The 22,017-nt window shown below is 40.3% G+C and overlaps 1 protein-coding gene across 2 annotated transcripts in view; it reads right to left on the bottom strand.

The window, feature by feature from the left end:
* Positions 1-22,017, bottom strand: part of Ift57 (intraflagellar transport 57) — a 55,507-nt gene that overhangs the window by 15,322 nt on the left and 18,168 nt on the right. For both annotated transcript variants that reach the window (XM_050163442.1, XM_050163441.1), the window contains one exon: positions 13,201-13,323. In XM_050163442.1, the coding sequence (XP_050019399.1) occupies positions 13,201-13,323 (123 nt within the window). The remainder of the gene's footprint in view (positions 1-13,200; positions 13,324-22,017) is intronic.

The raw sequence follows: 22,017 nt of genomic DNA, 5'->3' as shown, positions 1-22,017 counted from the left end.
TGACAGGGTCCAAAGATCGGATGCACAAATAACATGCATAGTATGAAAAAGAAAGGTTAAATCATGCCTTCAAAGAAACATCGCAACTTCCTAGCAATGGACCCTAAAGAAGAGGAATAGACAAGTTGTTTGGAAAAAAAAAATTCTAAATGATGACTTTAAAGGAAGCTAAAGGAAATATAAGAAATTTGAAAGGTTTAATAAAATAAGGAAAATAACTTAAATCTGAGCAAGAAATTTAGCAAATATAAAGAGGCCACAATAAAATAAAGTATAATAGGTTGGGGAGATGGCTCAATGGGAAAGTGCTTGCTATGCAAGCATGAGGGTCTGAGTTCAGATCCTCAGCCAATGTTGTGCAAGTAGACACTGATCTCGAACTCCAGCGTTGGGGCTGTAGGGGTGGGAGTAGAGACAGGCAGATCACAGGGGCTTTCTGGCAGCCAGGTTAGCTGAAATAATGAACTCCAGGTTCAGAGAAAGTTACTGTCTCATGTATTTATGCATGTACATACTTACACACACACACACACACACACACACACATTCACCATGATCAAATGAAATCAATCAAACCAGCAAGATGGCTTAGTGGGTAGAGGCTCCTTCTGTATAAGACAAATCTGGTGACCAAAGTTTGATTTCTGGAATTGACGTAAGAGTGGATGGAGAAAACCAACTTCATAAAGTTGTCCTTTGATCTCTGAATGCACACGGTGGCATGAGTGCTCCTGGTAGTGTGGGCACACACAGCAGCAGTGATTGTCTAAACAATAGCTGCACAGAACCAAGGCAGTCAGCATCCTGACATGGGTGGGGGAGGGCAAGGAAGCCTCTACCCCTAGCCAAGCAGATACTGACAGTTGATGGCATCCAAAAAAAGGAGAGTCGGTTTTCTTTAGGGGTGTGGTCCACAGCAGGTGGATCACGCTTCAGTGACCGTCTACAACTGAGTGCATAGAACTCAGCACTGGTTGGACTCAGTGGGTTATTAAAAAAAAAAAAAAGAGGGCGTGAATTTGAAAGGGGCACGTGGTGGGGAGTCCAGAGGTGGAGCAAAGCAGAAAGAAAATGTGCATAATTACAACAGAATGCTTGGTGGCACGAACAGGAATGGGGTTGGCAGCCACAGTAATTTTGATGAAACAGAGGACATTATGTTAAGTGGAGTGAGCCATTGCATTAGTCAGCTCCTCATCAATTTGACAAATGACTCAAGAAAAATCAACTTAAGGGAGAAAGCTCTCTTTGGCCTCATGGTTTTAATCCATGGCTGGCTGTTTTCGCTGCTTTCAGACCTGTGGCAGGTACAAGCGCCCACTGGGGACCTCTGAACACAACTCTGTGGACATGGAGACAGCTGCTGTACATATATGTAGTGTGTGTTGTAGCTGATTTGTTTCAGGGATGTGGGAGTAATCACCACTAGTACTGCTGTTTGGGGAAATTCCTCTTTTCTGGCTATTCTCAATGCAGAGAACCCTCAAGCATGTACACAGTGGCAAAGCCTGGCTTTCATAATGAGCACAGGTATCCTCACACCCATATATAATCGAAATCAAACTGGAGATCCAGAGTTCTGAAGGTAAAATCCTGTCTGTTAAACAATAACACCTCTAACTGGCGCAGTGGTTATCTTTACCGACTACCACCCGCCACTGAAGATCCTTCACGCGCTAACTGAAACTTGTTATTCGTGGCGATCCCAGGCTGCACTTCTTTTCTATGATTGCGCACACCTTGCTGAGGGCCTCCAGGCATCAGAAAGAAATGCCCAGAGTCGAGATCTCCCAGGGCAAATACTCACAGGTCAAGTTAGCAATCAGAACTGATCTCATGAGATGCTGAGTAACTACTGTGGAGAACTGGTGATTAAGCTTGACACTCACTCCCGTTTGTGTGCCTGCTGGGATAAATATCAACCAACAGTAACCTAGGGGAGGAAAGCGTTCATTTCATCCTACACTTCCAGGATTCATCAGAGACAGAAGTCAGGACAGGAGCCCACACAGGAACTGAAGCTGAAACCATGGAGAAAGGTTGCTTACTGAATTATTCTCTCCGGTTTGTGTTCAGATAGCTTTCTTCCACAACCCGGGACAGCCTTCCCAAGAGTGCCACTGCCCACAGTGGGTTGGGCTCTCCCAAATCAACCAACAGTCTAAACAATTTTCCTCCATTCTGAGATGATGTGGCATCCATAGATCTGGCCGCAGACCAAACTCATCTGGGCCATCCCTTGAGACCCTCTTCCCAGGGGACTCCGTTTGCATCAAGGCTCTAACAACAGTTCCACCCAAGTTAAAGAATCTGCCAATCAAAACTTATGTCTCAGACCGACATTCAACATCCTTCCAGGAAACAAACAAAAAATAGTTATCTTCTACATTTTCAAAGAACCAAGACATAGAAATAATTTCTTTGGTATAAAAAAACAGGCAAAAATAATGAAATAAAAATCATGGGGTGAAATTTTGTTCAAATATTAAGAAATTTCAAATAAAACATAGTAATAGTGAGAATGACTCTAACAGGCTGATTAGGAAAAATGAGTCAAGCCAATAAAAACTACATTTTGTAGGATGTCCATGTGACAAATGGTTTCTGCTTCAATTCATATTTTATATCAAGCAATTCAAGGGAAACATTAAATCATACTTTACAATAATGAAATATTTAGGCAGTCTAGACACTTTAATTATAATCAATATATATTAATTCACTGCTCTCAATCACAGGTGTCTATCTGAGGTCTGTGGGCAGCGAGGCATTGGTTTCTCGTCGCTGCAGTACTAACGGAGCATGCTGTTCTCACTGGTTGTTTCTTTGTAATGCCATTACTGCTGATGCTCTTTAGTTACAGCTAATGGTGGTCACTAAGGCAAAACTATTCTGACTTCTGTTTTAATTTGTGATACATGGGACCTTTACCTGGTCCCATTAAACATTTATCACATTCAGGGTAAACAGAAAGGCAGGCATCAGCAGCCATGCTTAAACAAACAATATCCAGAGCATTAAGCAAGGCGAAGACAGAACAACTTGGGATCTTGTGGTTGATCGGGGAGACTGGCTTTGTCTCCACTCTGTTGCTGTATTATGCTGTATAATTTTAAGCACAATAACCTTTCCCAACACGTGGTATCTATCCATGACGATATGCAACAAAGCAAATACAAAACCCAAATCAAACAGCTGACCTTGCAAATACAACTTCCAGTGCACAAAATCATATCTTGCTTGAAATAATACAACAGTCCCAAAGAATAGCTGCTTTGTGCAATCTCTTTTGAAGAATGCTTGCTATAAAAGTCCATCAGCGAGTATTTTCCCTCGTTCTGAGATGATGTGGCAGCTGAGTAATCATGCCGGCTGTTCTAAAAATGTATGTGTGTCTAGTTAATTTAGGCAGTTTATTTTGATAGCATTCACCTCTTTTTGATTATAGCAGGTGTTTCAAGGATAAATTTACTGAAAATGGTATTTTGTTTAAACAACAGCAGCATGTACATTTATGGCCCTGTTATATTAAAAAGCATTTATTGTCTGGCGGCAATAGATACAATTACAAACATTTGTGACAGTAATTGGAGCTATTACTCCTGCGTGGAGTCTCATGGAGATCAACTTATTGCCACCTGTATTTACATTTGTTGCTATAATTGCTAAAGCTGGCTTTTTAAATTGGGTGTCTTATTTTTCTTTAAATTACATGAATATTTTTTAATATAAGGTCTACCAGCAAAATCTCTAAGAATTATAAATGCAGTTTCTGCACTATGCAAATATCAGACAGAATCCTGTGTTAATAATGATCATGTACATGGATGGAATCCATTCCTGTATTCTAGCCCACAGAATAAATTTATATCTCTTGGCTTCTGGATGCAAGAATCCTATTACTATTTCCCACCCAAAACGAAAGAATAAGTCTTAAGAAATGTTCCCATTCCCAAACTATAACAATACATAAATATTTAGAAAAGTTAACCTTTGCTAACACCATCTCTCGCTGTATACAAATGCTGATAGGCACAAAGCCAAGAAAGCTAGTTTCTCTATTGCTTTGGAATGAGAGACATGCTCTCAATTCCTCCCAGGTACAGATTTGTCTGTAATAATAAAAAGAAAGAGCCTCCCCCTGTAACTTTCTGCAGGACTTAGCTTCCAATTTGAAGAGACTGAGATCTAATATAGTAATTCTGTGGTCCCTCCAGGTTCATTTAAATGGAATTCTACCTGCTGATTAATGAAGGCCCTCTTCTCCCTCTTAGGTCTTAGCTCTCATGGTGATGGAGGAGCCCAAAGGCTCAAAACTATTGCAGTGGTTTTATCCTATTACAATGACTCTTCCCAAAAGGTCTCCTGCTGTAGTCACCTAAGGCAACACCTGGGTGCTTTATTTACTTCAAAACAAAATTCAATTGTGTGGAGTTGAAACTTAAAATTTAAGGTTCTTCTGATGACAGTTCAGCAAAGTCAGATGCCGCAGGACAGGAAGGTCTATAAAAACAGTTCAGTGAATCAGAGCTTTAAAATAATTAGAAATATATGTTGTAATACTTCCAAAACATTCAAAATAATCACTTCATCTAAATTCCTTGTAATGAATCTGAAGATTTACATAATTACTTGAGACATTTTGGCAAAAGGAAGGCGGTACCTACCCAACTATCTCTTAGAAAAACAAAGCAGGAAACATTTAATTATAATTTGGAAAAAAAATCTATTTAAGACATTAATCAAATTTTTAATTACTATATCCATGGGGCATTGAAGCATATTAGAACATTTGTTCATTCCATTAAATACCTAATATTAAATCATCGTAATGTACAATCTTTTAGAAATAAGAACTGCATAATTGAAGAAAAAAGCCTATGTTAAAATTTAGTTGAAAACTGACTTCACACTTCCCATTTTTCCTCATTTTTGAGGAATAAGAATAAATATTAGTAGTATTTACTTGGTGTTAAGAAAAAATAAAAAGACAGGGCAGCTGTGTTGGTGCAAAGAAATCCAATTAGGTCAGATCAAACCAAATCAAAATGCCCATCATTTTATTAAGTACAGCACTCTCGGGTGACCAAGCCCATGCAAACCCAGAACCATGTGTTTCTCCTTTGGGAGCCCACTTAAATACCCTATGGAAAGGCCGGGCAGTGGTGGTGCACACCTTTAATACCAGCACTCGGGAGGCAGAGGCAGGCGGATCTCTGTGAGTTCGAGGCCAGCCTGGTCTACAAGAGCTAGTTCCAGGACAGGAACCAAAAAGCTACGGAGAAACCCTGTCTCAAAAAATCAAAAAAAAATAAATAAAACCCTGTGGGAGTGGTCCAACAGGGAGAGGGTCAGGACCTGGCATGCTGGAATTTGGAGTCCAGACCAAAGCAACTCCCAGGTCAGGGAGGCTGGGTTGGTTTCTACTGTGGTAAAACAAACAAAACACCATTAGAAGTCATTTTCCCTTAGGTCAATTAATACACAAATAGGCAATGACAATGCCAAGACACACACCAAGCCAGAATTCTAATCCACCTGGTGCAGCATCTGGTCCAAGAAACTAAGTCATGGACTTTGTAGTAATGAGCCCCTCCCAGTCCTAGGTCAAGCCCTTCCAATTTGGAACTAGCCTGCAGACAAAGCCATGTCCTCCCTGTGATGGTGAGTATCACTTGTCAATTTGTAAGACTGTGGAATCATCAGGAGGTTGTCATTTGGGTAACTGTGGGTGACTATATTGATCACATCAATTGAGGTGAGAAGACAAGCTGATAGTGGGCTGTGCCACTCCCTGGCTAGGATCCTCAACTGTGGAAGGGAAGAAAGGGAGCTGAGCAGCAGCCTTCCTTCATCCATTGTTCTCTGCTTTTTGGCTGTCAACAAAGTGTGGCCAGCAACTTCAAGTTCCTGCTGCTTTGACTCTTCCCAAGATGCACTGCACTCCTGAAGTGTGAGTCAAAAGAAAAAAAAACCTTTTCTTCCTTAAGGAGCTTTCCTCAGGGTATTTTATCATAGCCACAGGGAACCCTTATTAAGACACTGCCCTACACAACTGATTGTGTAGGATGCCTGCTTCAGATCTTACTGTACTACAGATTCCCAATCCTTGAGGCTTCCATTTGTTCTGCTAACAGAATATTTTAAACCTCCCTACCAGCCTTTGAGGCTCTGTCAAATATAAGTAAGAAATGGTGGCTGAGCCCCTTGATACAGTGAGCTCAGAAAAAAAGAGCCCTGGTTGGTCCCATCTGAATAGTGTCCAAAGTCAAAAGTCTACAAACCCTGTCTTGGGGTAAAAAAAAAGAGGAGAGAGAGATCTCTCAAGAAAATACAATATTCTAGAGATTCAAAGTTATCAAGTCATCAGTAACACAGACGATGAAAATCTAAACAAACATTCATTCATGTCTCAGAAGTGCTGGGCATGCAGAATTCTTTGGAATATCTCAGGACCTTGTCAACTGAGTCACTTAAAATTTTTTAAAAATTATTATACTTTTGGAAATGTTTCAGTCACTTAGGAAAAAATTTCCTTTGATAATTATCATGAATAATATTCATAGAAAGATTCTGAAGTAAATTAGCTTCAAAATAGAGACTATTCTGATTGAACATGCTGCAGCTAAGAGTGTTCTGACTGCAATGCTGCAGCTAAGACTGTTCTGAATGTACATGCTTCAGCCTAAGACTGTTCTGACTGTACATGCTGCAGCATAAGACTGTGCTGATTGGACATGCTATTGTCTAAGGCTGTTCTGACAGTACATGCTGTTGTCTAAGGCTGTTCTGACTGTACATGCTATGTCTAAGGCTGTTCTGACTATACATATTGTAGCCTAAGACTGTTTACACATGCTGAGGCCTAGAGACTCTTCTGACTGAGAGTATGTTGTGGCCTAGATACTGTTCTAGCTATACATGCTGTGTCCTGGAGACTGTTCTGCCTTTACCCCTCCCTCCTTCTAATTTCCTTCCTTCCTTCAGCCAATGTCTCTGCAACTTCCAAATATACATGATATAGGAAAAAAAATATAGTCATGTGTGTGTGTGCTCACATGTACATGTGTGTCTTAGAGTTTTCTATTGTTGTGATAAAACACCATGTCCAAAGCAACTTGGGAGGAAAGGGTTTATTTGGTTTACACTTCCACAGCACTATTTGTCATCAAAGGAAATTAGAACAGGAACTCAAAGATGGCAGGGACCTGGAGGAAGGAGTTGACTCAGAAGCCACTACGAAGGCTGTGTACTGGCTTGCGGTGCTGCTTTCTGGCTTGCTCCTCATGACTTGCTCAACCTGCCTTCTTTAGAACCCAGGGCCATCAGCCCAGGGCTGGCTACACAACAATGGGTTGGACCCCGTTCCCATGAATCATTCAGAAAATGCCCTACAGGCTTGCTTACAGCTTGATAGAATGGAAATAATTTCTCAATTGAGCTCTCTTCTCTCAGATGACTCTAGCTTGTGTCAAGTTGATATAAAACTAGCCAGCATAATACAATTTTATGTATCTATATCCTACCATGCAATATTCATCTGAGTTACTATTTTCTATTTTCCATAATATAACGATCTCCTGTAGCATCTATTTTCCTGCCAATGATATAATTTACTTGTTTACTGCTGAAGAAAACTCTATTATGCATTTATACATTTTCTTGACTAATTCATTTGTTGAGGCACATCTAGGCTATTTCTAGAACCTGTATAAGTGAAAAGCGCTGTGATGCACATGGATGTGCAAGTGTCTCTGAGTATGCTGACCTAGTGTCCTTCGGGAATACGCCCAGGAGTTGTATAGTTGGCATTACTAATCAAAGGTTGTCTTGAGGAACTTTGATGCTGAGTTCCATAATGTTTCATCTGTTTATATTTCCATTAGCAGTAAATAAGGGTCCCTACCAGGGCCCAGCCTTGCTAGTGTTTGTTATTGTTTTCCTAATGATAACCATTCTCACTAGGATGAGATAGAATTTTAATGCTGATTTAATTTGCATTTCTCTGATAACAGAATGTTGTAGGTTTTTTTTTTTGTTTTTNTTTTTTTTTTTTTTTTTTTACTTTGCATGCTTATTGGCCATTTGTACTTCCTGTCTGAGGAACTGTCTGTCTCATTAGCACATTTGTTGACTGGATGTTTTCTTTGGCAAGGTTTTGAGGTTTTTTTTTTTTTTTAACCGATGTTAGATAATAATTCTGTGTTAGATGTATCTTTTCCAATCCTATAGGTTGAATATTTCTTTCCTGGCTGTTTTTTTTTCTTCTTCTAATCCTTTAGGCTGTTTCTTCCTCTGATTATTTCCTTTTCTGTCCTGAAGCTTTTTAATTTTATTCAGCTTAGCACCCAGCAAGACCTCAGTCTTCAGCCGACTATCACATTATTTGTATTTTTGGCACATACTTCTTCTCCTAATTCTATTTTGTTTCTGCTAATATTAAAATTAGTTTCTATTCTTTGGGAACAGGCAACAGTAGCAAGTAGTGCAATATAACAGATACATGCTACTTTGGCAAAAAGAATCAATTGCATCATAATGGAAAGGATACAAAGAAAAATATTGGCATATGATGGAATCTGGTGGACACAAATGCAATATGTAAAAAGCATATTCCCAAACTAAAAGAGTCCCTTCGTGTTTTCTTTTTAATTCTCTGCAAGAAAGCATAGAAGTAATAAACTTAGCTTGAGAGGAAAAGTAAAAAAAAATATCCTGTGGCAGACAAATATGAGACTTATTTACTACTAATGTAAGGTCATTTAAAATAAATTTATAATGAGTTTAAATAATGAGACCCTTTATTATATGCCTCCCAGAATCTCTAAGCTATTCAAATATTAATACATAACCAGTAAAACATTGACTCTCCAAATATTTAATTTCTTTTTTCTTCCCTCAAATATGAAATGAAATAAAAAGGGTTTCTAAATGCCCCAAGTAGCCTGTGCTGAGTGAAAGGTTATTGGCCAAATAAAGGCAAAGTAGGACGTGCCCTGAAGCTGCAGCAACTGTCAATGACAAGGGGTCTGAGAGGACACCTCATATATATCTAAGTTATTTTTGATTTTTTTAATTTTTGAAAAACAATAATCCATTTTCTATTCACTAGATTCTTAAGGCTTTTAAGTCATTGTATAATCTCATTTTCTTAAGCTACAAACATATTGATGCAAGTGCTATGCTCTCCCTTTGGTGCATCTGAAAGGCTCAGAGAAAAGCTGCTGTGAAGCACTAGCTATAAGGATCAAATGTCCCAGAAAAGAATTCTGACAAAGGGGGCTGAGGTGAGTGCAACTCCTGCAGGAGTTTCTTTGTTCCACTGAGCCTGCACCTAGCATGCCTGCCCGTTTGTCTGCAAGGTCCCTGGCCAGCAAATGGCCCTGATCTTGTACCAGAAGATCCATCTGGAGGGGTGAGTGTGTGCCCAACCGGCCGGCTGGACGCCCTGGGAAGGGAGCACAGGCAGCCTCCAATCCCCTAAAATTTCTAGCCATTCAGTGGGGCTTTTCTCCAGCTACTGCCTTTCTCTTCTTATCCCATCCCAGCTTGCCCCCCAAGCACTTCTTTCCATCTGCGGGGTCCTTAGATCCACCACCAAAGCCTACTTCAGGATGGAGAGGATCTGAGAGCCAACTCCAGTAATGAAGGGACCTAAGAGTGGGCAGACCAAGAAAAACCCCTAAGTATACAGTTATCCACAGCTAACTTGGCGGACCAAGTCGCCAAGACTCTCCTAACAGCATTTGAAGGAAGAGATGGACAGGCGCCAATGCAAGAATTCTTCCAGCAATCTGAAAAGCAACATGATAATACCAGAATTCAATGAACATATTATAGGAAGACTTGAACAGTCTAATCCAGAAGAAATAGAATTTAAATGTAACATTATGAAAGAAATTAAAGTCTTCCTTGAATTCAACAAAAACAAAGACACAACATACCCAAACTTACACCTGTCAGAATGGCTAAAACCAAAAACACTAATGATAGCCTACACTGGAGAGGATGTGGAGTAAGGGGAACACTCATCCATTGCTGGTGGGAATGCAAACTTGTGCAACCACTTTGGAAATCAGTGTGGCGGTTTCTCAGGAAGTTGGGAATCAATCTACCTCAGGATCCAGCAATACCACTCTTGGGAATAGACCCAAGATATGCCCAATCATACTACAAAAGCATTTGTTCAACTATGTTCATAGCAGCACCATTTGTAATAGCTAGAACCTGGAAACAACCTAGATGCCCCTCAATGGAAGAATGGATAAAGTGTGGTACATCTACACATCAGAGTACTAATCAGCGGTAAAAAACAATGCCATCTTGAATTTTGCATGCAAATGGATGGAAATAGAAAACACTATCCTGAGTGAGATAAGCCAGACCCAAAAATATGAATGTGGTATGTACTCACTCATTAGTGGACTCTAGCCATAAAGAAAGGATATTAAGCCTATAGTTCACAAGCCTAGAGAAGCCAAAATAACAAGGTGAACCCAAAGAAAAACATATATAGATACTCCTGGAAATTGGAAGCAAACAAGATTGCTGGGCAAAAGTTGGGAGCATGGGGGTGGAGGTAAGGGTGGGGTTGGAGAAGGGGAGAGTGGGAGAAAGAAGAGATAAGGGAAAGACTGGGGAGTGTTTGGGGGAGTGGGAGGGTAGAGATGGAGGAAAGGCAGATATAGGAGCAGGGAAGAAGATATCTACATTAAGGGAGCCATTTTAGGGTTGGCAAGAGACTTGGCTCTAGAGGGATGTCCCCAGCTAGGTCCTTGGGCAGCAGAGGAGAGGGTGCCTGAACTGGCCTTGCCCCACTATCACACTGATGATTATCTTGAATATCACCATAGAGTCTTCATCTGGTGACAGATGGAGACAGAGACAGAGACCCTCATCAGAGCAATGAACTGAGTTCCCAAGGTCCATTTGAAGAGCAGAAGGAGGGAGAAGATGACTAAGGAATTCAGGACCATGAGAGGTCGGTCCACCCAATGAGACAGTGGGTGATCTAAGGGGAGCTCACCAAATCCAGCTGGACCAGGACTGAACAAGCATGTGATCAAACTGGACTCTCTGAAGGTGGCTGACAATGGGGGTGAACTGAGAAGCCATCGATAATGGCACAGGGACCTGTTTCTACTGCATGTACTGGCTTTTTGGGACTCTAGTCTATTTAGATGCACAGTTTCCCAGATCTGGATGGAGGGGAGAGGGCCTTGGACTTCCCACAGGGCAGGGTTCCCTGCCCTTTCTTAAGGAGGGAAGGGGAGGGAGAAAGGTAAGTGGGGAAGCGGGGGAGGGTGGAATGGGAGGAGGGGAGGAAGTGTAAATTTTTGAATGGGAAAAAGAAAAAAAGAATTCTGACAAAGCAATCAATTATGGATTTATCAGTATATTTTAATCATAAAAATCAATATTCAAAGTAATATCCTCATATCCTAAAAAATTCTGAGAAATCAAAACATCTGCTCTTACATATATGACTGTATAATTTGCCACAGTCAGTTTCCATGAGACAAAGCTGGTGGCATGCAGTGGGAGTCAGTGTCCAATTTTAAATCAGTTAATTATTTCCCAAGTCAGAAGGGCACTGATTCTTGACAAATCCAGGATTCTGAGTTGGTCTACTGTAGAATCTGAACTGCACTTACTTCTGCCAAACAAGAGTGTCTTTCTTGTTGATTCTAGTGTGTGGAAGGCAATGACTGCAGTTAAAACACAAACACAAACCCATTAGGTTCTAAATGACAAGTCTGGCTCTAAGAGTATACTTAGAATGAAAGCAAACAAGTTAAATTTGCTTTCTTCTGGGATTAAACTGTTCCCAGCTACACAATTATTTTAACATGTTATCTAGATTTTAACATATCTAGAATCACAACAATAATGACTTTTAATTTCAAAAAGAAAGTTTGTTCTCACAAAATAAAAAAAAAACCCTAGAAATGGCATGTTTTTGTAAAAAAAAAGGAAACACATTACTTCTTTTTGAAAAGCCTGATTTCTAGCAGAGATCTAATCAGAGAAAAAAAAATCTTAATAGTAGATAATTTGCACATGCGATGAGAACAAAGCATTCACTTCCAATATGGCTGCACACCTACTGTTCTCCACAATGACTGGGTCAGCAGAGTGACCAGGCTGCAGGATTCTTGCACTAATCATGGTAGACCTGTGTACATTACACTGCTGAATAACTCTTGTAGACTCACCCTGCTGTCGGATGTGATAGCAACCTAGGCTATTTCTTAAGGGTTGTGAGATTTCTAAAGGATGAATATTCTTCTAAGATTCTCAAGACTTCAATCTTTGTAGAGTGTCTACTTTGAGCCTAGACATAAAACCATGGTTTTTAGTAATGATCTTCCATAGAACTTTGTTCATGAATTCTGAGTTTATGTTTAGTCACATGGATGAAAATCCCTCTTCAGGTCCTATTATCCAGCCCAACTGTCTCTTTAGCACTTTATGCAGAGATTATTAGTACTGTTCATGAGAATTTCTCGCTTTAAAATAATTACTTACAATGCCGTAAATAAGAAAGAAAAACAAAGCAGTACCTTGATTCAGAATCAGCTTCCTTGCTCAATTATCCAATCCATGTCTTACTATATATTTCTTGTCATCTTAATACTGACCTAGAATTCATGATCCCCTTGTCTTAACCATCTGAGTGCTAGGAATACAGGCAGAAACTTCACCCCAGCTTTAACTTCCAGTCTCACAAACTGCAGTACAGATGATCAAAGACAACATCTACGTTACACGAAACTGAGCTAGGCAGCAAGTTCTAAAACATCTTTTACTCTAATCAACTGGTATCACCACAGAATTCCAGTTCACCTCAAGAGAGCACAATTTTCAACAAATTACATTAAAGTTACTGACAAAAGTCCTTCAATCCAAGTGAAATAGCATATGTTCCAAATCCTTCCACAGATTTTTCTTGCTCCTTTGACTGTATTACAGTATTCATTCAATAATTTGTTAAACTCTTGTTAAGACAAGAGCAGACTAGGCAAGGAGGCATGTGCCTATAATTTCAACATTGGAGCTGTTGAGGCAGGAAAATCACAGGCCGGCCTGTTGGATACTAACCCAACGCCCCTCTTGTCCCATTCTTAAAATCGTGGGTGTTCTCAACCTAAAAGCACCTAATGAGGTGGTTTCTTGGAGCAACTGTGCTCTCTCTGGTACCTTATTGTCGGTCCTGATCGTGACTTTCAGCTGCGGTAGTACACGCTCCACTTCTAGACTCCATTCCGCAGCATCTGTCGTGGATTCCAAAATAACTCCTTGTTTGGCAGACTCGTTTGTGTCCTAAGAAAGGAAAGATATCACAAGATTTGGAGTTTATAAAAAGAACTGGAAAAATCTTGAGGCATTTAAGCAGCACTGCACAATTTAAATCGAGGATAGTAGTGTTAAAATTACAGTGCAGTAGAAATTCTTTTCTGTCGTCCTACCCAGGTTGCAAGAAAATTTGGTAGAATAGCAAAAGAAGTATTTTAAAATGAGGTGAATATCGAACATTTCATAATGGATAATGCTTTGGAAATATTGGATGGAACTCTATGATGATTTTACCAAATGGACACACCATTTAGGAATTCTAACTGCTATCAGTAGAGAAATACAAACACTCAGGTTTGGTAAGGAAATGTTAGCTGAATTTGTGATACAGAAACACAAAGCCAAAATAGGAAAGAAAAAAGAGATACAATTTCAGTCCCAAAGTGTTTATTATTTACAAACTATATATTCATAACTAGACTAATGTTTTGGCTAAGTCGAAGTACAGGGCACTCTAAAATGCGACATGATGTAGACATGCTTGAACTCCAAAGGGTAGGGGCCTTTGGCTTCTGACCTTGAATAACAAAGGTGACTCACGGCCATAGAGTGACAGAAAGAACTTACCCCCCTCTGCTTTCTCAGCCTTTCAGATTTTAGCATTAGATATCAGGATCTAAGATTGTAGAGAATTTACACTTTAATGATTTAAAAACAAAGCCCAAAGCATTAATTTTGAAGGCAGATTTTCTTCTTTAAACTCCTTGATAAGTGATTCTAAAGAAAAATTAAATAGTTATATATGATAAAAGATACAGGAAGCATAAAAATTAAGTACATGAACCTTATATGAATTCTAATTAAAAATAATATGCAAAATATTTTATTTTAATTTAAAAATATGGTTTTTGCACCCAAGTGATTGTGAGTATGTATGTGTGTGGTGAGTGTGTGTGTGTGTGTGTGTGTGTGTGTGTGTGTGTGTATGTGGTGAGTGTATGCCTGCTACTTAAGTGCATAAGTAAAGGTCAGGGCTTAAAATGAGGTATCTTACGCCATTGCTTTCTTCTTTCTCTTCCTTCTTTTCCTTTTACTTTTCCTTCTTTCTTTTTCCCTTCCTTCCTTCCTTCCTTCCTTTTTTTTTTTTTGTGAGACATGACTTTCATTGAACCTGGAGCACCTGATTTTTTTTTATAGGCTAGCTGGCCAGGGAGCTGTCAGAAACTATGTTTCTACCCTCCAGTACTAGGGTTCTAGGGGCTTGCCACCATGCCTGATCATTGTGTGTGTGTGTGTGGAGAGAGAGAGAGAGAGAGAGAGAGAGAGAGAGAGAGAGAGAGAGAGAGGAGTAAGTGAGATGCCATGTAGCCGCCAGAGGAGAAAGACATGAGCCATCAGCAGGAACCTTGCTAGTAGGCCACAAGCCTCATGGTAAAATATAAAATAATAAAAATGGATTGATTTAAAATACAAGAACTAACAATACACTTAAGTGATTGGTCAAGCAGTGATTCAAATAATATAGTTTCTGTGTGATTACTTCAAGTCAGAGTAGTCAGAAATGAACGAGCAGCCTCTGACATCATGTGTGCCTCTGCTCCTCGGTGCCAGGGTTACAGATGTGAACTGCAGCACCTTGCTTTTTTCATGTCTGCATAAAAAGCATTTTACTGATTGAGCCCACCCCTCTCACCACTAAGTGATAGGGTTAAGACAGTCAAGGTATCAGAAATTGCTTGATGTTAGAAAATGATTAATTCTAGGGGTACAACTTGGTGTGGTGGTAATATTAACCTTCCTAGTTAGAATATATGCCAAGGTTTTAGAGATGAGTTGAATGATGTTTGAAATTCACCTGAAAATATTTTGGGACAAAAAAAAAGGAAGCATAGGTAAAACATCACTGAAAAAAATATTAACAACTTTAAAAAACGCACTGGTGCATAAGGGGACATTATCTAATTCTAATTTTGTTACATTTGAAATGTTCTGTAATATAAAATTCAACAATAAACACTATACAAACATAAAACTGTAGAAACGATGTAAATAACACAGTGAAGTTACACTCTCAATGTGAGTTTTAGGCCGTTGAAAGCCATCTCTTCAATGTCTACCTACAGTGGTTTGCATTTCTGTGGAAGCCTGAGGTCTCTAGTAACTGATGTCACTCACGGGACTGCAGCACTGCTGAAACCGCTATACATCCCCTACCTATTAGCAAGTCCTGATAGTCTCAAGAGAGCACACACTGCTTCACACTCCTATCCCCACTATGTGAGGATGGATACCTAATGTGTGCATACATACTTTATTATGTATATTCTGCATTTATTCAAGTCTATTCTATTTAGAAGGCCTCAAAGTACTTGATTTTTAAACAATAAAGTACTTTTTTTAAAACTATAAGTATTTGTCACAGTAAAACGTGGGCATCAAAGTGAAAATAACTCAAGATTGGACTTCAGGTATCACAGTGACCATTTAAACACTGGGACCCTCGTTTTGAGCACTTCAGAGACTACTGTATGGTCTATAATCTAAACATAGGGTAGCACAGGAACACTGAGTGCCATAGCTGGGAACTGGAGAGGGCTATAGCGTTCACAAGGACACATGTGGAGTTTATGGGAACGTGGTCATGGCAGGGAAAGGTTCTCTCTCATTTGGTTTGACTGGCACTCACAACAGGCATGATCTGGGGAGAGCAGCATGGTCCACTCACTAGCACATCTGGCTACTTGCCCTGGCTCATACAAGCCCATATTCTGACTAGTTCACTTGCATCAAACAGGCTAGAGTGGCAGGGTTGGTGTAAGTGAGGCTGTGTGCACTGAGTAACTTATATATAATCCTTAACTATGTGAAGCTTGGGTGGGTGGGCTACACAGGCAGCTCCTGCCAGGGTTAAGGGCCCCACACACTGCAGTCCCACAAAGCCAGACCGAACCAAAGAGGACACATCCTCTCAGTAGCAAGTTAGCCTAGTTCTTAATAGACTGTAGATGTTGTGGTCACTGATATAAAAAAATTGAATTATGAAGCTATTATTTAGATTAAATGAAGCCACATGTGGTAGATTAAAGCCAGAGCTGATACTATCCAACCTCATCCCCTCATTCCTGCTACTTCTCCTTGTCTGTCCTTCAAGGGGTGACTTCTAGAATTGCCAAAGCTGGGAAGAAATGACCAGTGGCTGAACTTTCTTTAGTTGGGGACATATCTCCATCTGTGAATATACTGTCTGTGAATATACTCACCTTTATTCTTTTCCTCATACAGTGCTCTTCTTTGTAGGATGAAGACTAAATGCGGCTTTAGGACACTCTAGTACATGTTAAAGCATGAACTTTAACATTGGCCCTTTTAGTTCTTCCTTTTCTATCTCCCTCTTGAAGAGACAGCTTCTGTCTTCTCTCTCTCTCTCTCTCTCTCTCTCTCTCTCTCTCTCTCTGCTCTTCTCCCCTTCTCCCTTCCCCTGCCATAATCCAGTAAATAAATATCCAACCTCACTCTTCAAAAAAAATCGGTCCTTTAAAAAATTGTGCTCACTATTCCTGGCTTATTTAGTTCTCTTTTGCACTAATTTGCTAACTCTCACTGCCAATGTCTAAAGATAATTTAATATAGGAACTCAGCCTTTTTCCTCACTCTGGCCATATTTAATATACTCAGAAACAGCCCAGCTGCTGAGAAGAGATGGTAGCTCGAGAAAGAGAGCAGCTCAGGCTTGGAGAGTAGCACGAACTCACTCAGCTTCTGCTTGCACATTTGCTTGTTTACTTCTTAACCTTATTCCCCATTCAACATCTCTTAACATCTGTGAACCGCACACATTAACTAACAGTAAGTCAGGTAAAATTCTATCCTGTGCCTCAGTTCATTAGAACGCTTGGAGAAAACCACTTCTTTTTCATTTAACATATGGTAATTTATGTGTGGCTATTAGTAAAAGACAAGACTGCTTCTTTGATATGATCAAAATCTTGGGTCCTTCTCTGGAGCGGTATTGGCTGAGGTCATGCTTGGCTCTCAGGAAACTGCATTTTTCAGTTACTGCTGTGGAAGGGACAACTAGACACTCGGGAGACAAGGCTATCCAGCAGCTTTCCTTCCATAATTAGCTTCACCAATAATTCATCTGTTAAATTCTTAGAAGATCTGAGGCCAGAATCCAGGTACTGTACTCGGTTTGGGAAGATAAAAGGCTTTAATTCCTGCCTGCAAGGGGTTTACAGCTTCTTACGAAGCATTTGAGGTCAGCTAATGGGAGTGAATTTGGTCTTGGGTAAAAGGGGGATGGATGAAACGGAGGTGATCCTCGCTGTGAAAGGAAGAAATGAAGATAATAGTCCAAACCATCCTATAAAGTAACCTTGGGATCAAATAATGGGGACAAGATCAAAGCCAGTTCAGAGATCAAACGTGAAATGTTAATAGTCTGCACAGAGCGTGTGCCAGAAGGTCGTCTCTCTCTCCCAGGTCATATTAGTAAGACAAGACAGTTAACACATGGCAGCATATACACCTAAAGAGACTGCATATGTACATGTGTGTGTTCTCCAAATAAACATGGTTATGTAACATGTACGCATACTTATAAACACAGAGCAATCTTATGGAGAAACTTAAATTCATCTGAAGAGTTCAATTCATACACCTACCAAGATAAGCTTCAAATGGCGTTTACTGCCAAGAGTAAATAGTCCCAGCCAGGTGCGGTAACACGATTGCAATCTCAGTACTCAGGCTGGCAACCCAAACAGCCTGTGCTACAGAGCAAGTTCCAGGCCAGCCTGGTCGATATGACTCTTTGTCCAAAATAAAAAAAGAAGTGAAATAGTCCTGAGACTCTGTGCAGGAAACACCAGCTTGAGAGTCACCATGGTACATTGTACACGACACAATGGTGACCTCAAATCTCATCTCTTACCACTTGGGTTTTAATTTTCTGCCAACCCCTCCCCACTGCTCCTCATTATAAAATATGAGATTTTATACGTGCAAATTTCTTTATTTTATGCTTTGTTTTTCATATCATGTATTATCATGTCTATGTACCCATAACACTGTCATTCATGTTTCTATTTATTGCTTTTGTTCTTTTTTCCACCTGTTGATCCACATGAGTTTACATGGACATAATAAATGAGGGAAGAATCTAGCTTTTTCTCCACATTAACAGCTTGATCCGAACGACATCATTTCATATACTGATTTTGTCACATATTTGGATTATTTCATGAATCCTAAACTAGTCTATTGTTCTATTTCTACGCCAGCCGTACCCACCCTCTATGCCAATCATAATCAACCTAACTTACATAAAAAGCACAAACAATTATATACACCCTTCAGCAGATTCTGAAATAGCAGGATCTTACATAAGCTGAGGGCAACAACAGAGTACAGGGTAGAATGTTTATGTCTAGTGCTGAGATGTGGAGAGATTTTCGCATTTTCCCTACAGTACTATTTTGTGCTCTAATTTACAGGAAACATTCGCTTTTTAAATAATAAAAATTGAAGCATCTTTCTGCCTATACATCCATGTACATAGATTGTAGCAACAATAAAGTTTTGGTCAGGCTCCAATTTGCAAATTTGGCAACTGATCATGTACATAACCTTGTCTCTCCCTCACCCCTAACACACACACAATTTCTTTTAATTCAAGGTAAGGCAGTTCCCTCCTCAGCTTTCAAACATGTGTGACTACATTAGTATCCCCCCTCCACCATGCCTCATGTGTGTGTGTGTGTGTGTGTGTGTGTGTGTGTGTGTGTGTGTGTATGAAGGTGCCTGTTGGGGGCAGGAGTAAAATATTACAAATATAAGTTTAACTAACTTTAGAAATAAGATGGAATATAGATAGGACAGGCTCTAACTGAGAAACTCAGGGTTTAACTGAGAAAGGAGGAAGTATGTTTTACGGCAATAGTGAGATTTAAATTTATCCTTAGGAAGATATAGACAGCAGAGGAGAAAGAAAGTCAGGTGTTTACAATGGTGGAAATAGCTTAAGCCAGAATGCTGAAATAGGAATGAACACAGCCTGTAAAAAAATCACAATGAGAAGAGTGGCGAGGGGCTTAGAGAGGAGAGCACTGAAAATCTAGGTCACAGTATACGAATTTTGTTCTTTGGGCCAGAGAAGAGGCAGAATTACAAGGAAGGTCTGATGACTTCATTCACATAGCAGATAAATATTTACTTGGTCTCTACTATTGCTACATACCGTGCTAGTCTGGGAACAATGAGTGAAACGAGAACCTGCCTGCAGAATCTCCTAGTTCTTTTTCAGAAAGATCTACGTGTTGTGGGTTTGTGGGCCACAGGGCTGACTGAGATGGAGTGCTAAGGAGAAGTGTCACTCGGGAGGGAGAATCTGAGTTGAACTTATCAGGAGAGATAAGGACTTTTAAATAAACTACAAAAACAGAAGGGTGACTTGGAAGGGTGGGATGTGGTTCAGTCTGTAAAGTGCTTGCTTCAAAAGCACAGAGCCCAAGTTTAACCCCTAGAAGCCAGATAACATAAGTCAGGCACGGGGGCCTGGGCTGGACCTGTGCCTCCTAGAGCAGCACAGATGAATCCCTGGGCCTCACTGGCCAGCCCACCCAGCTTACTCCTGAGTAAACAACAACAGATGTTATCTCAAAACCCAAGATGGATAGTTTCTAAAGACACACACAATCACTTATACATACACACACCACTCACCCACCCACTCAGACACACACAACATGCACACACACATATGCACCACTCACTCACTCACTCACTCACTCACTCACTCACTCACCCACCCACCCCATACAAACCCACACATGCACACATACACAGCACATACCCACACAACATATCATATACATGTACACACACAGAGAGAAATAGAGAATAGAGAAAGAGTGTTAGTTATACAACCAACACTTGGAAAGATAAGGAGGGAACAGACTTAACCCATAAAGGTTTGTGAATGAAAGAACAAGGTTAGGTACATCAACAGTTAGTTACTAAACTACAAATTGAGGCCTGGTCAAAATCTCTTATTGTTTCACAATCTATGTACATAAACTCACAGGCAGAAAAAAAAAGCCTCAAAAGTTAGTTAAGGTGGAATAATCTTATAAAAGTAATGCACTGGTGTTCAAATGTTTAAGCAGGGTGACAATATTTTGGAAAAGGCCAGCGGTGGAACGGAGTGTGGAAGACCATTAAAACCTGACTTAGGGGTCAGACAGGTGGGAGAGAACACGGCCTTGAAATACAGCTGAGAGGATGAAAATGAGACACACTTCAAAGGTAGCATCCACATGTCATGGTGACTACATACGTGTCTGGGGTGGAAACAGATCAGTCAGCAATTCAATACACCACTGTTTTCAGGAGTGAGTCATGAAGACAGGCTGGCGGCAGTGCACAGAGGACTAAACCCGCATTCATCTAAAATACTCAATTATACAGTAAATATTTACTCCTAGTGTTGATTCAGGAAACATAATGCTTTCGTTTATATAAGAACAGTTTACAAATGATACCTGAAAAACAAACACATTATTTTTCAATAAATTCTCCTGTATCATTTCTGTAGGAGAGACTCTATGACAGAAAATGCAGTCTAGGGGCCTCCAGTAATAATCCATGTGACAGATTATGAAAGTAAAGCTATGATATTACCAGCGTTTCCTAATTTACACTGAGATGCAAGCTTATTGATAGCCTGTCCCCTATGCAGGAATCTTACTAAAGACGACAGCAATCTAGAGAGCTGTTGTATCAAGGGAGTAATACCTTTTTTGTTGTCTAACTGCGCACACAAATGTGGTAACCGATTCCAGCCTTGAGGAAAGGTGAACATTTTTACAAACTAAGAAATACAGCAAACACAAGTGGTCTGTGCCAGCCCCAAGCCAGGTGCCGTCTGTCCACAAGTTAGGTTATATTAATCTCAAAAGCAGCCTGGGAGAAATTGTGTCCCCACATTATAGATAAGGAAACAGCATCAAGGAGAGGTTAATTAACTTGCTAGGGTCATGTGGCTAGCAACATACCGTCAGGACTTCCATCAAAGGCTATTTTGGTCATAGCATCTACCTTTAAGGCTGGGACTTGGAGCTGAGCAAGGACCTTGAAAAGTCCTTGTTCCCTATTCTTGCTAAGTCTGCAAGGACCAAGGTGGAAATAAGGATGTCTATTCAAGTGGGGATTCAGAAGCCAACGAAAGATCAAGCGCACTGTCTTTGACACCCAGCAAGAACTGCCGTTTGAGCCTTCTTGGAGCCGAGGGAGGCTGAGCTTTCTTCTCTAGCCCACATTCCCTATTCTGCCGTGGATGTAAAACTGATGGGTGGTACAGGTTAGCTGCTAGAGAAATAAAAGCATTTACTTAGCCATAAAGTCCCATCCCAGCCAAATGTGAAGCATTTTAATCCTTTCTCTGGCAAATTACCAACCACAGACTTCTCTCAGGAACACAGTCAGCCCTACCATTCCCATCAATGGTTTAGGAAAGGGCAGAAATGGCTCCATCAAGCCAGGATCTGACTCCATGGTAGATTAGCAGGCAAGTTGTATAGTGAAGCAGCACCCCACCCCCCACCCCGCCTCCCACACACACCATACCACTAGTGTTTTACAACAGAGATCCCCCCTGCTACTCAGAAAGAACTTTTGGCTGAGAAAGAACAGGTGAAGTAAATAAGGTGAAGTAAAATAGCA

Source organism: Alexandromys fortis, unplaced genomic scaffold (assembly GCF_014885135.2).
Source record: "Alexandromys fortis isolate MF-2015 unplaced genomic scaffold, M_Fortis_MF-2015_v1.1 scaffold_131, whole genome shotgun sequence".
NCBI classification, from domain to species: domain Eukaryota; kingdom Metazoa; phylum Chordata; class Mammalia; order Rodentia; family Cricetidae; genus Alexandromys; species Alexandromys fortis.
The sequence above is the reverse complement of the archived record's forward strand: the minus strand, read 5'-3'. Positions and strand labels throughout refer to the sequence as shown.